The 15,925-nt window shown below is 43.2% G+C and overlaps 1 protein-coding gene across 1 annotated transcript in view; it reads right to left on the bottom strand.

Annotated features, from left to right (window-relative positions):
- USP25 (ubiquitin specific peptidase 25) overlaps positions 1-15,925 on the bottom strand; it is a 143,783-nt gene that overhangs the window by 91,068 nt on the left and 36,790 nt on the right. Inside the window, exon 3 of the mRNA XM_065417106.1 lies at positions 14,254-14,398. Within this exon, the coding sequence (XP_065273178.1) occupies positions 14,254-14,398 (145 nt within the window). The remainder of the gene's footprint in view (positions 1-14,253; positions 14,399-15,925) is intronic.

The raw sequence follows: 15,925 nt of genomic DNA, 5'->3' as shown, positions 1-15,925 counted from the left end.
TGTTGAATCAAAATAATACACTGAAAGTGTGATGTTACAATCATTTCCATAGCTACACACCAATCGCAAATAGAAGCTGCAGCTAAGGAAGGATTGTAGATATCAAAATGACAGTTCTTTTCTCACATCTTCAGAAATTAGACATAGCACTGGCCCTTCTCCCACAGCATTCCTCCTCACCAGCTTCCCCAAGGTCTGTGTTATTTGGTTGAAATTCAATTTAATTTAGATATTAAGCCCTTAGGGGCAGCAACCATGTCTTCTTACCTGTAAAGCAATATACACAACTATAGCACTCTAGTAATAAACAATAGCAAGAATAACAGCAAAGTAACTTGTTTTACTTTAAGTATCTGTGTGATGCTTGGAAACAGTTCCTGAATTGATTTTTTTATTTTTTAAACAACATTTAGAGTCTCAGGCTTGCAAATCTCACTCCAGAGGGGGGCTAAATCCATTATGAAATGATACACTCGGCTGATAAGGAAGCTAACACCTGATGCATTATGGATTTTAGTATTCTGTACATGCCAATTCAGACAAAAAGCCTTGCAATTTACAAATATGGCACCACACCTACAAACTGAGAGACTTGGTCATTCAAAACTGGAGTACGAACACTTCACTGATGGCAGATAAAAAAAAAATACATTAATAAAAATTGCATAGAAAAGAGGCCAGCAGTGAAGCAGTTGGGAGTGTTATCCAGTGGGCAGCATATTGATTTAGGGCTCTGGTCCACTTGTTATTCAAATTTTTTTTTAAAAGTAACAACATTTCAGTTTCTGTCATCGCCAAAACCATTTAATGGAGTTACAGCTCCACAATTTATAATTATCTGTCATTCTGCATTTCTCACCCATTTGCTGGTAGTCACTTAGCAACCCTGCAGTCTCATTGGAAGTTTCCTATATTTCCAGTTGCAGAGTGCTGGTAGTAATCACAACTAATAAAGGATGAACGTAAGAATGGCCATACTGGGTCAGACCAAAGGTCCATCAAGCCCAGTATCCTGTCCTCTGACAGTGGCCAATGGCAGGTGCCCCAAAGAGAATGAACAGATAGGTTATCATCAAGTGATCCACGATGATGAAAGGTTAGTTTGGGATATATTGGGGGAAAGCAGGTTGGAATAAATGGGCATCCCCATTAATTAGGTGAATCTAGGATTACATTAGTCACTTCTTTGGAGAGGTGGAGGCTTCTGCAGCCATTCCTTTTTCACTGGGGTTGATAAGAAATCTTTGAGTTATCCGCATCTTATACAAAAATTAAAAGGAAGAGTCAATATTTAAGTGAAAAATAAAAACTTGAAAAATCTCATTTTCTTTACACACACACACACACACACACACACACACACACACACACACACACCAAGACAAAACACACAGTAGTTTTATCACTGCAAACTACCCTCCATCGAGCCCAGACATAAGTTCCCATTGCTAAAAAAGCAAAGGCTGCCAAAATATTTCAAGGTCAAAGTCAACTGACACTTTGCCAAAATTGTATTTTTTTCCTTTTTCTGGCTAATGGACAACATATTTTTAATATTTTAAATGTTTATTAACATGTACTATTAGCCTAAATGTTAAGAACATCACAAAAATGTACTGTTAATTGGTGTACTAAGAACAGAAGTTGATCATATAGTATTAAAACTAAAAGGAGAATCCCCATCTACACTTTTGTTTCTAAAAATTTTGCTAATGAAAAGTATTTTTAAAGATGACATGTAATTACACATCACCAAACAGCTTTAGTTTATATGGTGCCTGATCCCAAGCCCACTGATGTCAACAGAAATGCTCCAATTGGTTTCAAAAGGCTTTAGCTCAAGCACTATATGATTTTCTTTTATAAATTGTACTTCACTTCTCATGTGTTCATATGCATTTTTCTCTAAACAAACAGTTACTACCTATTACTTATCCCTTTCATCATATACACATTCACTGTAATTAATTTGTGTCACTGAATAGGGGATAACAGAACCCATAGATGAAAACTGATGTTATCTAAACTTCCTTTTCTAATGTACTTCGAGGACATCTGTTCTGATTGTTCTCTATATACTGATTCCTGATTCTCCAAGCATACATGGTGTCCCCCCAAGAAAAATATTTTGTAGCTTGTTGACTCTTAAGTGTACTGAAGTCTTTTGGTGCAATACCTTGAAAATGAAAGGGCCCAAGGTATCTAACTTTGAATTTTGCATATTCATTGGTTACTTTGGCTGATTGTTCATTTGATTTATGATGTTCCTTTGATTTATGAGTTTACGGAGTGCTGGAACACTGAACCAGTGGCTTGTGGTTATTGAATAGCGACTTCTACTGGAACATGATGAACCCACTCATTTTTAAAGCTTATCCTTTGACTGATTAAGTAGGAATTTAGATTTTGGAGCTAAAGGTTCTGAACTGAAATACCTATAGCGAGGCTTGTGTCTGGATAACTATTGATTCATAGATTTTAAAGTAGAAGAGACCATTAGATCATCTGATCTGACCCATATAACACAGGCCATATGTAGAATTTCACCCAGTTACTCCAGATTTGGTCCTACTAACTTGTGTTTGACTAAAGCATATCTTCCAGAATGGCATCCAGTCTTGATCTGAACATTTCAAGAGATAAAGAATCCAACACTTCCCTTGGTAGTTTGTTCCAATAGTTATTCACCCTCACTGTGAAAAATATGTTTTATTTCAATTTGTCTGGCTTTAAATTCCAGCCATTGGTTCTTGATATACCTTTCTCTGCTAGATTAAAGAACCCTTTAGGACACAGTGTTTTCTCCCCATGAAGGTATTTATACACCATAATCAGGTCACCTTTGGAACAAGCCCTTACAAATGAGCCTGTAAGAGGCACAGAATTTATTCTCAAACTTCGCAGCCAAATATGATTATTGTTGGATAAAACAACAACCACCTCTTAATTTTGTTAATAAGCAAAGCAGCTCCTCAGAGTTATGCCAATGGCATTGAAACATTAGTTTCAGTCAAAGACTCAAGAATGCTACATCTGCTGTTCAGAAAGATTAGTTTTGAATAGGCAAGAAGGTGACATGATCTTCAAAAGGTCTAGCTGGGTACACTAGTGACCTTTACTCACAAACAATTAGTGTACAGAGATGAATAGTGTAACTACTATTGGAACTGGCTCTTACTTTTGATAGTTTTTGGTTTTGTTTTGTTTTCTAATCTATGCAGCAGTGTGTATTTGTGGTACATAAGGTCCAGTGTTTGAAATCCTCCCTACGCATTGTGTATTGCCACAAATGGGTTTAATAAGTGAAAACATTTCAAGTATGCCAATATACAGTCACCACTGGTCCATTTTTTTCTAACTCAATACTCAGTTTGCTTACTCAGGAAGTTCCCATCAGATTATTTAAAATAAACTATTCATACTCAAGTTTAACGAGTTGTGTTTTTAAGAGACAATTATTGCGTTATTTGAGTTCTTAATGTCAAAGATTTTACCAGAGTGAAATCAATGGCACTAAAAGGAAAAAGCAAATGGGAGGAACCTGGAAGAGTGAGCAGGCTACGAAACTCACCAGGAGACACAGACAGTGAGTGGCAACTAAACCTGGAGGCATGCAGTAACAACCATGGTCACACAACTGCTGGCACAGGAGAAGGAAAATGAAGGTGTTGGCCTGTTGAATGAAAAGCTGCTGAGTCTGGGAAGACCAAGATTTTCAAACTGTTGCCATTTTGGCCTGGTCTACACTACGACTTTAATTCGGATTTAGCTGCCTTAATTCGAATTAACGCTTGACCCGTCCACACAACGAAGCCATTTAATTCGAATTAAAGGGCCCTTTAATTCGATTTCTGTACTCCACCCCGACGAGCGGAGTAGCGCCAAAATCGAATTTGTCAATTCGAATTAGCGTTAGTGTGGCCGCAATTCGATGTTATTGGCCTCCAGGAGCTATCCCACAGTGCACCATTGTGACCGCTCTGGCCAGCAATCTGAACTCGCATGCACTGGCCAGGTGGACAGGAAAAGCCCCGGGAACATTTGAATTTCATTTCCTGTTTGCACAGCGTGGAGAGCACAGGTGACCACAGAGAGCTCATCAGCACAGGTAACCATGCAGGCTGATAATCGAAAAAGAGCACCAGCATGGACCGTACAGGAGGTACTGGATTTGATCTCTATATGGGGAGAGGATTCAGTGCTAGCTGAACTGCGTTCGAAAAGACGAAATGCCAAAACTTATGAAAAAATTTCCAAGGGCATGATGGAGAGAGGCCACAATAGGGACACAGATCAGTGCCGCGTGAAAGTCAAAGAGCTCAGACAAGCCTATCAAAAAGCAAAGGAGGCAAACGGTCGCTCCGGGTCAGAGCCGCGGACATGCCGCTTCTACGCTGAGCTAAATGCATTTCTAGGGGGGGCCGCCACCACTACCCCACCTCCGACTGTGGATTCCGAGCTGGGGATAATCTCATCAGGTACACCTGATGATTCCGTGGAAGGGGAAGAGGAGGAGGAGGAGGACGAGCTGGCAGAGAGCACCCAGCTCTCCGTTCTCCCCAACAGCCAGGAACTGTTTCTCACCCTGACTGAAGTACCCTCCCAAGCCTCCCAAGCCAGCACCCAAGACCATGACCCCATGGAAGGGACCTCAGGTGAGTTTACCTTTTAAAATAGAAAACATGGTTTAAAAGCAAGCATTTTTAATGATTAATTTGCCCTGAGCACTTGGGATGCATTCGCAGCCAGTACAGCTACTGGAAAAGTCTGTTAACATGTCTGGGGATGGAGCGGAAATCCTCCAGGGACATCTCCATGAAGCTCTCCTGGAGGTACTCCAAAAGCCTTGCCACAAGGTTTCTGGGCAGTGCAGCCTTATTCCGTCCTCCATGGTAGGACACTTGACCACGCCATGCTAGTAGCAAGTAATCTGGTATCATTGCCTGACAGAGCCTGGCAGCGTATGGTCCCGGTGTTTGCTGGCATTCAAGCAACATCCGTTCTTTATCTTGCTGTGTAATCCTCAGGAGAGTGATATCGCTTAGGGTAACCTGGTTGAAATAAGGGAATTTAATTAAGGGGACTGAGGTGGCCGTTCCTACTGGGCTGTTTGCCTGTGGCTGAAAAGAAATCCTTCCCTGCATTTAGCCAAGTGCAAAGGGGGGGGGAGGATTGGCCCAGAGCTTTTCGCGTTTTGCTAGCAGGGATCTTCCCTGATACCAGCCAGGCGGTGGGGGGAGGGAGAAAGCACTCATCCCAGAGAATTCATGGCGGGTGGGGGGGGGGGTGTTAGTTTGGTTCCTGCAGGGATCTTCCCTGATACCAGCCAGGCGGTGGGGGGAGGGAGAAAGCACTCATCCCAGAGAATTCATGGCGGGTGGGGGGGGGGGGTGTTAGTTTGGTTCCTGCAGGGATCTTCCCTGATACCAGCCACAAGGTGGGGGGAGGGAGAAAGCACTCATCCCAGAGAATTCATGGCGGGTGGGGGGGGGGGTGTTAGTTTGGTTCCTGCAGGGATCTTCCCTGATACCAGCCAGGCGGTGGGGGGAGGGAGAAAGCACTCATCCCAGAGAATTCATGGCGGGTGGGGGGGGGGGGGGTGTTAGTTTGGTTCCTGCAGGGATCTTCCCTGATACCAGCCACGCGGTGGGGGGAGGGAGAAAGCACTCATCCCAGAGAATTCATGGCGGGTGGGGGGGGGGTGTTAGTTTGGTTCCTGCAGGGATCTTCCCTGATACCAGCCACGCGGTGGGGGGAGGGAGAAAGCACTCATCCCAGAGAATTCATGGCGGGTGGGGGGGGGGGGGGTGTTAGTTTGGTTCCTGCAGGGATCTTCCCTGATACCAGCCACGCGGTGGGGGGAGGGAGAAAGCACTCATCCCAGAGAATTCATGGCGGGTGGGGGGGGGGGTTGTTAGTTTGGTTCCTGCAGGGATCTTCCCTGATACCAGCCACGCGGTGGGGGGAGGGAGAAAGCACTCATCCCAGAGAATTGGATGGGGGGGGGGGGGTGTTAACCTTCAGCAGCAGAAAACAAGCTAACAGGAAAACTGCAGCACAACGGGCTTTGCTTGGTATGTGGGAAAGCAGGGCGCAGAAGCCTAAAGACAGTGGCTTACCATGGCAGCATGCAAGGTGAATTCTGTTGCCCCGACCTGCGTCTGTGATCTCTAGCAGCAAAGCCACAGGCACTCAATATTAAGAGGCAAAATGCGACCTTGCACAGAAATCACATGTGCTATGTAATGTGAATAGTATACACCGTGAAAGAGTATAAGCATTGTTCTGAAAAATGTATCTTTTAAAAAAATTCTCTCCTTTTTTCACTCCCTCCAGCAGGTGCAAATGTTTCAAGCCTCCCTCCTCCTTCCCGAAGGCTATCCCAGATAAGGCGTCGTAAAAAAAAGACGAGAGAAGAGATGTTTTCCGAAATCATGCAATCCACCAGGAATGAAAGAGCTCATCTGAATGAGTGGAAGGAGACGGTTTGCAAGTATAGGAAAGAAGCCAGTGACCGTGAGGACAGGAGGGACCAACGTGAGGACATGAGGGACCAACGTGAGGACATGAGGGACCAACGTGAGGACAGAAGGGACCAACGTGAGGAGAGGAGAGACGCTCGAGATGAGAGGTGGCGGCAGGAAGATCAGAGGAGTCGGGAAGCAACGCTGGGGCTGCTGCGTGAGCAAACAGACATGCTCCGGCGTCTGGTGGAGCTTCAGGAACGGCTGCTGGAGAACAGAGTGCCGCTACAGCCCCTGTATAACCCCCCTACCTCCTCACCATGTCCCATAGCCTCCACACCCAGACGTGTAAGAACACGGGGGGGGAGGCTCCGTACACCCTCCCATTCCACCCCAGTGGACAGCCCAAGCAAAAGGCTGCCATTTTTTTAACCTTTTTTTACTGGGCTTTTCCTTCCCGCAGATCCTCCTCCCAAACCCCACTCAGGTTCTGTGCCGCTACAGCCCCTGTATAACCCCCCTACCTCCTCACCATGTTCCATAGCCTCCACACCCAGATGTGTAAGAACACGGGGGGGAGGCTCCGTACACCCTCCCATTCCACCCCAGTGGACAGCCCAAGCAAAAGGCTGCCATTTTTTTAACCTTTTTTTACTGGGCTTTTCCTTCCCGCAGATCCTCCTCCCAAACCCCACTCAGGTTCTGTGCCGCTACAGCCCCTGTATAACCCCCCTACCTCCTCACCATGTTCCATAGCCTCCACACCCAGATGTGTAAGAACACGGGGGGGAGGCTCCGTACACCCTCCCATTCCACCCCAGTGGACAGCCCAAGCAAAAGGCTGCCATTTTCTTAACCTTTTTTTACTGGGCTTTTCCTTCCCGCTGATCCTCCTCCCAAACCCCACTCAGGTTCTCTCCCTCTTTTTATAATCAATTAATAAAGAATAAATGATTTTTAAACAATGGTGACTTTATTTCCTTTGAAAGCAAGCTGGGGGAAGGGGGAGGGTGGGTTCCTTACAGAGAATGAGTCAATAAAGGGAGCGGGTTTTCAGGAAGGATAAACAAACATAAATTTCACACTGTAGCCTGGCCAGTCATGAAACTGGTTTTCAAAGCTTCCCTAATGCGCAGCGCTTCATCGTGTGCTCTTCTAATCGCCCTGGTGTCTGGCTGCGAGTAATCAGCAGCCAGGCGATTTGCCTCAGCCTCCCACCCTGCCATAAAGGTCTCCCCCTTGCTCTCACAGAGATTGTGAAGCACACAGCAAGCAGTAATAACAATGGGGATATTGGTTTGGCTGAGGTCTGAGCGAGTCAATAAGGATCGCCAGCGACCTTTTAAACGGCCAAATGCACATTCTACCACCATTCTGCACTTGCTCAGCCTGTAGTTGAACAACTCCTGACTCCTGTCCAGGCTGCCTGTGTATGGCTTCATGAGCCATGGCATTAAGGGGTAGGCTGGGTCCCCAAGAATAACAATTGGCATTTCAACATCCCCCACGGTTATTTTCTGGTCCGGAAAGTAAGTCCCTTGCTGCAGCCGTTTAAACAGATTGGTGTTCCTGAAGACGCGAGCGTCATGAACCCTTCCCGGCCAGCCCACATGGATGTTGGTGAAACGTCCCTTGTGATCCACAAGTGCTTGCAGCACCATTGAGAAGTACCCCTTGCGGTTTATGTAGTGGGTACCCTGGTGCTCCGGTGCCAAGATAGGAATATGGGTTCCATCTATTGCCCCACCACAGTTAGGGAATCCCATTGCAGCAAAGCCATCCACTATGACCTGCACATTTCCCAGAGTCACTACCTTTCGTAGCAGCACCTCCGTGATTGCTTTGGCTACTTGCATCACAGCAGCCCCCACAGTAGATTTGCCCACTCCAAATTGATTCCCGACTGACCGGTAGCTGTCTGGCGTTGCAAGCTTCCACAGGGCTATCGCCACTCGCTTCTCAACTGTGAGGGCTGCTCTCATCTTGGTATTCTGGCGCTTCAGGGCAGGGGAAAGCAAGTCACAAAGTTCCATGAAAGTGCCCTTACGCATGCGAAAGTTTCTCAGCCATTGGGAATCGTCCCACACCTGCAACACTATGCGGTCCCACCAGTCTGTGCTTGTTTCCCGGGCCCAGAATCGGCGTTCCAAGCCTATAACCTGGCCCATTAACATCATAATCTCCAAAGCACCGGGGCCCGCGGTCTCAGAGAATTCTGTGTCCGTGTCCATGTCCTCATCACGCTGGTCGCTGCGCTGCAATCGCCGCCTCCTCCTCCTCGCCTCTTTTTTCTGGTCCTGTGTAAGCATAAACTCCACGAGAAAGCGCGAGGTGTTTATAATGTTCAAGACTGCGTTCTGGAGCACAACGGGATCCATGCTTGATGCAGAATGGAGTCTGCAGAGTTCACTCAGGAAAAAAGGCGCGAAATGGTTGTCTGCCGTTGCTTTCAGGGAGGGAGGGGGAGGCTGTACCCAGAACTACCTGCGACAATGTTTTTTGCCCCATCATGCACTGGGGTCTCAACCCAGAATTCCAAGGGGGGTGGAGACTGCGGGAACTATGGGATAGCTATGTAAAAGCTACCCACAATGCAACGCTCTGGAAATCGATGCTACTATGGTAGCTTGGACGCAAACCACCGAATTAATGGTGCCTAGTGTGGCCGAATACATTCGAATTTATAAAATCGGTTTCCTAAATTCGAATTATATAAATTCGAATTAATCCTGTAGTGTAGACATACCCTTTGAGATTAAAGAGTTAAGATTACATAAAATGTATTTATTACTGCCTAAGCAAAGTGAGATCCTAGACCGGGATGGGCAAACTTTTTGGCCCAAGGGCCATATCTGTGTATGGAAATTGTATGGCAGGCCATGAATGCTCACAAAATTGGGGGTTGGGGTGTGGGAGGGGGTGTGAGCTGGGGATGAGGAGTTGAGGGTGCTCTGGGCTGGAACAGAGGGGTTCAAAGGCAGGAGGGGGATCAGGGCTGGGGCAGGGGCATGGGAGGGGGTCAGGGTGCAGGCTCCAGGCGGCGCTTACCTCAAGCAGCTCCCAGAAGCAGCGGCATGTCCCATCCGCAGTCACCGCCCCTGCAGCTCCCATTGACCACAGTTCCCGGCCAATGGGAGCTGCGGGGGCAGTGCTGGGGAGCATGCAGAGCCCCCTGGCTGCCCCTACGCATAGGAGCCAGAGGGGGGACACGCCGCTGCTTCCAGGAGCTGAGCGGAATGGGGGAAGCCCCAGACCCTGCTCCCTGGCAGGAGCTCGAGGGCCGGATTAAAACGTCTGCAGGACCGGATGCTGCCCCTGGGCCATAGTTTGCCCACCACTGTCCTAGACTCAACTTCATGGAATTTCTTTGTTCTTAAAGTGTTACCTTTTGTATGTCGCATCCAATCAATTCCAAGGAATGTTGTGAGCACCAATGGGCAGAACCCTATTGATTTTGATGAAAATCAGAAAACCAGAAGAGGGAAATGGGCGAATGCGGAGCCTCTGGGATCCAGTTTGCAGACTCAGCACCTTCTAACAGCTTGCCTATTGTCCACAGATCAAAGAACCAATTTATGGCAACCACAAACAAACACCAATCCTCATCTCAGTCCAGCCCATCAATCCCAACATAGTTTAAATTTGGATATCCAGAATGACTCATCTTCCAAACAGAAAGAAAATAAGAAAGAATGGTGGAGAGACAGGGGTAAATGGGGGTGAACACTGAGCCCAACACAGGGAGAGAATGGGGGCAATGGTATTGGGTGGGGTACACAGAGCCCGTGGCATGTGCCATAGGGAAGAATCAAGGGACGTACAGCCTTTGGCATGACAACAAAAGCAGTAGAGTTGCAGGGGGTCCCTGAAATAGAGAGGGAGAGGAGTTTGGCACACAAGAAGCTTATGGGGAAAAAGAGAAATGCAAGGAGCCCCTAAGTGTGTGCAACAAGCTCAGCCTACAGAAGCAACAAAGCCTGTGACCCTCTAGTTAATATATCTCCCTAGATGTGCAAGGGACTTTTACACTCATAAGATTTAAGCTCCTCTGGCAGAGACAGAGTTACACAGAAGAATAATTTCTATACATGAAATATTTCAGGACCTGAATTTGATAAAATTTTAGTGGCACGAGGGAGAGAAATTCCTGTACTTTAGAACAGAGGGGCGTGTGGTTATTTCTGCAAGGCTTGGCTGAAGTTTGACCCAAAGACAATATTTTTCTAAAATGAATTTCTCCCCTTTCGCTGCTTCTTCCTCCCCAACCCTGGATTCTTCAAGTTTCTCAAATAAAAAGGAGAAAATAAATACTATGTTTAACAATGTAACAGTTCTGACTAACATCCCCAGACAAAAATAAATTGAGGTGAGTTGTTTTAAATCATGCTACTAAAAGCACTGAACTTCAGGAAGAAAGTGCTTCAAGTGCTCTATAATGGCACAGCATTATTAAACACTACTGTACTTCTCTGGTTTTGTGTGTTGCTATAGGCACAGTGGTCTTTTTGCAAAAAACTGCAAGGTCTCTTTTGTAATGCCTGGGATCCACATGACACAGCAAAAACTCTAGATCAGAATTTTTGTACGGGTATATTGCCACACCCCCAACATTTAACAAGTTTTCATGTTATGGTTTCTATTTGCATACACACAAACTGACAATGACCACTTGCACATAGAGTTGATCAAAGCAACTGTTGGTATATGCAGCTGTTGGTGCTAGAAAACTGCACATGCAGGTGTTGGAACATGCGAAGTTTGGCATGCACAAGTGAAGGCTGTATTAATATTAATATTAATATTAATGCGGCCTTTGTGTTTAATACTGAATTAATTTCTGATAAGTAGTAAATTATCAAATTTATGAAATATAAAGCATTGTTGAAGGAAGGAGTAGAAAGGTTCTTTATTTTCATTAACCAGTCATGTTTTTAAAATCTTAACAATTGAACATTCAATTAATAGCTTTTCCAACTGCTGACAAGCCAATAATTTGCTATAAACAGGGTCTGGGCAGAAAGCCTACTACTCTTGAGGAACTTCAGTTTCCTAACACTTCCTTCCATGTTGGATAATGTACTTGGTGGCTCAACCAGATATTTTATTCTTTACTAAGTAAGCATCTTTCAATAGTATAGAGCCAGTTAAGCCAATAACCTCAAGAATAAGACAACTATGCCTTTTTGCTTGGCATACACTCAAAAGCCTCAATAAACAGATATTTTTTGTTCCCTGGTAAGGGACTGGGTTTCCGGTATTTATCTGGTGCCCTTTTATCCCCAGTCTAGATGACTCAAGACATCTTAAATTTCAAATGAATGTGGATGATTAAGTAATAAGGCATGATGTGATGAGTTTATCTTGAGATAATTACACCTTGGTGGGGCATTTAATGGGGTTCAACAAATTTAAATGGCAAAACAATGTCATCAGTTTTACAGTGTTACAGATATAAGTGGCATCAACATCCCTCTACATTGAAGGGAATGATGAAGGTTAAAATAATCATGTTATCGTAGTTTAATATTTTGTCTTAACCCACGTTTGCTTCCATTCTCCTCTCAAATCAACCATTGTCCTATTCTCTCCCCTCCTCCCCCCTTCATACTCTGATTGCAAACGTGTCCTGGTGATTTGTTTTGAGCTTTTTCTATTTATAAAAAAATTGTGAACAAATGTAGTGGATGCGATAAAGGTACTTATCAGCAGAGAATGGATTGAGCAGAGAATAGTGTAACTTACAAAGTTTCCCAAAGTTCTGCAAAGTCTCCTCTCTTCTGATATGCTAAAGTTCTGTTATCCCAGTCAGGGATTTCTCTTCATCAGAGACAGCCAAAATTCAGTGGTTTTCTCATGTACAGAAATAAACTAGGATGAGACTCCCAAATACATTAATTTTGTAACCTAAAGCTAGCCTGCAAGGAATTAAGGGCTCTCTAGCTTTGATGCCAATGAACTTGAACAGTCAGCAGCAGATAACATAAGGGATGTCAGTCTCCAAAATGTCAGTGTTTTTACTCCACAATGGTTGCTACTTTCTTGATTATCTTTCAATATTTAATCACTTTCAGAGCCATAAAGATTTATTTTTTCTAATGACCAGTGCTGCAAATGAAGCATGGATTTCAAAGTCACCATGTGCTCTATTTCGTGCATTCTGTGGGCCAGATTATACCCTCTGTTACATCCTATACAACCCTCTTGTCTCCAGTAAGGTTACATGGGGTATAAGTGAGGGCAGAATGTGACTCTGCAACTGGACTTTTTTCATCAATAGAGTAGTTAATGAAACATAAGCGACAACAGAATCCAACTCGTTATCCCATATCTGTACTTACTCTGGAATAATAGCCGTAAATATTGCAGTAGCAAACTCCTGTATCTCAGAAAAGTATGCAGATGTGATTCTGGATCCACAGAGGAAGCTGATATGTTAAGTACACACCATTTTGGTACAGAAGCTTTTCTGACTTTACCCAGACCTAAATTACTTTAGTTACATGTTTTGATTTTAAATTTATTCTTGGGAAATTCTAATTTTCCATAATGTACCTGATAAATTTTATGAAGGGATACCAGAAACACAGAAGGTTAACACTTTTCTATGCTGTACTGCTGAAAACCTGAACTAGCTCAGCTATTCCAAAACATAAGCAAGCTTTAAAATGATACAAATCTACTCTTTCAACTCCAAGTAGTTGGAGGCAAAACTAGATTTTATAATGGATAATGTCTGCTTAAAATAATATGAAACCCTAACCCTGAAAAAAATGTCTTTACTTATGTTACCACCACCTCCTGAAATAAAAACTAAGAGCAAGAGCCCATGCTCTTTTACAGCAGAATTTCATTGACTTCAATGAAGGCATGCAGATTTGCACCGCTTGGGGGTCTGGTGGAAAGAACTTTAAAAATTTGATGTTAGGTTTGTGTTTAAAAGAGATTAGAAACACAAACAATATTAACAGAAAATTCAGAAGTTACTATAGAACTCAAATCCATTGTACACACCCTTCAATACACTGTTTCTTCCACGTTATTTCTCTTATCTCTTTAGAGAATAATTTCTACTTTAGGTAACAAATGCTGAAACATGTGAACATAAAGCATTTATATGGGGCCAAGATGAGTGTCCTCTCCAGGACTGAAAAAAATACTGTACACTCTTAACATAAGAAAAAGGTCAACACAATAAAGGAATAATCAGAAAATAATGCCTCCCATATGAAACAATCTTAACCATTTTTAATGGTTTCTCTTTTTCATGGGACAACTGCCAACTTCTTAAACTTGGGAGTTAATCCTGAGAGGCAGAAAGCATGCTGAACACCTGCTGTTATCAGTTTAGCTCATGGACACCACTGACTATCAATATAAGGTCCTTAAAATGCATATGTGGTAATGTTACTTCTATAACATTGTATTTCTGGCTTTAATATTTATTTTTATTCAGGTTTTGAAGTACTCCTATGTTTGTGGACTTTTGCCTCTCTTTAAAGCTACTTACCCTTCTTGAACTGGCATGCCCCAACCAGGAACCCCACAATGGGCAAAAATATGTTGTAGGTCCAGTTCAATTTCTAACTAATAGCAAAAATGAACACACACAAAAAAAAAATCGAGAGGTAGCTGAAGAAAGTAAAATTTATGCTGAAAGAAACGAGCAACTGAAAACCTAGGAAATGTGAAGTTAGGGAATTTACAAGCAGAACTGATGGTAAATCTCTTACAGCCAAGTTCTTAGTTTCTTTGCTTTTAAAATAGTTTATACAGAGAAAGAAATACCTACTTGTGTCTGCCTGGCTGCCCACACTGATGTATCTGTCATTGCCAGGAAGGGCTGTTTGATAGTAAGTTGCTTCCTCCTGCTGAGGAACCTTGGCATTCTTTGCAGTAAGGAAAGTCACCGCTAATTCCAAGTTCCCATTGCTGTCCTTTAAATGTCAACAGAAAAAGAGACTTCACTTTTTTTTTTAATTTAAATGGTAGGCCAGAATGAGTTTGTTATGATCAACTTCAACTGTCATACAACCAACTGCACTTCATTTTTTCCATGTTAAATTCTGGTTAGAAAGCCACAACCTAAAACCATTTTAACTCTTCAAACTCTTATTTTATATACTTGGCTAGTTTCTAATCAAATAATGTTGTGGGCATAATGTCTACTTCCAATTATAAGACAGAGCATTCAACAGCTTTCTTCTGTAATTACTCTTCATTAGAGTTGTACCCATCAAAGGAGAAATTAGTTAAAAACGCACTGTAAATTATAAATTTCAGGTGGCACTCTCATCTAGTGTAATTTGGCACATCTTCATTGACTTCAATAGAACTAAGCCAAATTATGCTACCTGAGGATCTGGCCTTTTATTTTTAAGGCTTCGGGTATTCGGTTGTTGACATTTCCTCTAGTCTAAATTTAACCAGGAGTAACAGACATACACATACAGATGTTAAAAATACAGCCCCCCACACACACTTCTTTCTTCTTTTGTTTTTTTCTTGGGGAAGGAGGGAAAAGATTGTGTGTGTGTTTTTGTATAATGGATTGAAAAGTAAGCTTGAGGGGAGGGGAATTTTATTTAGTTTTATGGGAAAGAAAAGTGTGGAGGTTTATACTCCTGCCATGCCTCTCCCTCTCAGGTCTTGTTTGCTCTGCAAGAATTTATGACAACTGAAGAACTAGTGAAATTATGTTATCACAAGAGTCAAGAGAGCAAATGAGGACAAATTAAGACAGGAAGAGATCCTTATTCAATCTGCTGAAGGGTCTTGTCTACCTTAGAAAAGTTGTACTGCTTTAACTAAACCAATGCATTTAACCCACCCTGAGGATGCAGTTATATTAGCATAAAGGTATCTTATATCAGTACAGCTGTTCCAGTATGGAAAGGGGAATACAATATATAAATTATAAGGGTTATAACTGTTTTGACTCTACAGTGGGACAGTAGAGTAACTAATTACATAGCTTAAACAAAAAAAAGCCACCACCTAAAACACCCTTAACCAACAGTTAGACTGTGCACAAACTGTGCGGATGAGGCCTGAGATGCTTCAGTTTTTGTTGTCTTCAACTTCAGTGCCTAATTAACATTTTGGTTGAATGAATATTTTGTTTAAAGATTCATTCCCTGAAAACCTGCCCAGATAACTAACAGGTCCTCCAACACATAACCAGGGAAGACCACACTTCATACTCCTGATATTTCTAAGGTAAAAAACACCAGGGGGAAATCAATCAATCCTCTCAGGATTTTTTTGTTTTTGTGTGCATCGTAAAATAGCAGAGAAGTTAGTGATATGAGAAATGGCTAGAGAATATTTTCCTTCTTTTTAAACACAACCCACCTACCACATCAATTGATATTAATATCTAACCAGATATCAATTTTGTGCTTTCAAATTATGTAAGAAGCCGTTAATAGGTATTGTGCCATTGTTCCACTAAAAGGGAAATG

The sequence above is a fragment of the Emys orbicularis genome, chromosome 1, assembly GCF_028017835.1.
Source record: "Emys orbicularis isolate rEmyOrb1 chromosome 1, rEmyOrb1.hap1, whole genome shotgun sequence".
Lineage (NCBI taxonomy): Eukaryota > Metazoa > Chordata > Testudines > Emydidae > Emys > Emys orbicularis.
This window is presented reverse-complemented; position numbering and strand designations above follow the sequence as displayed.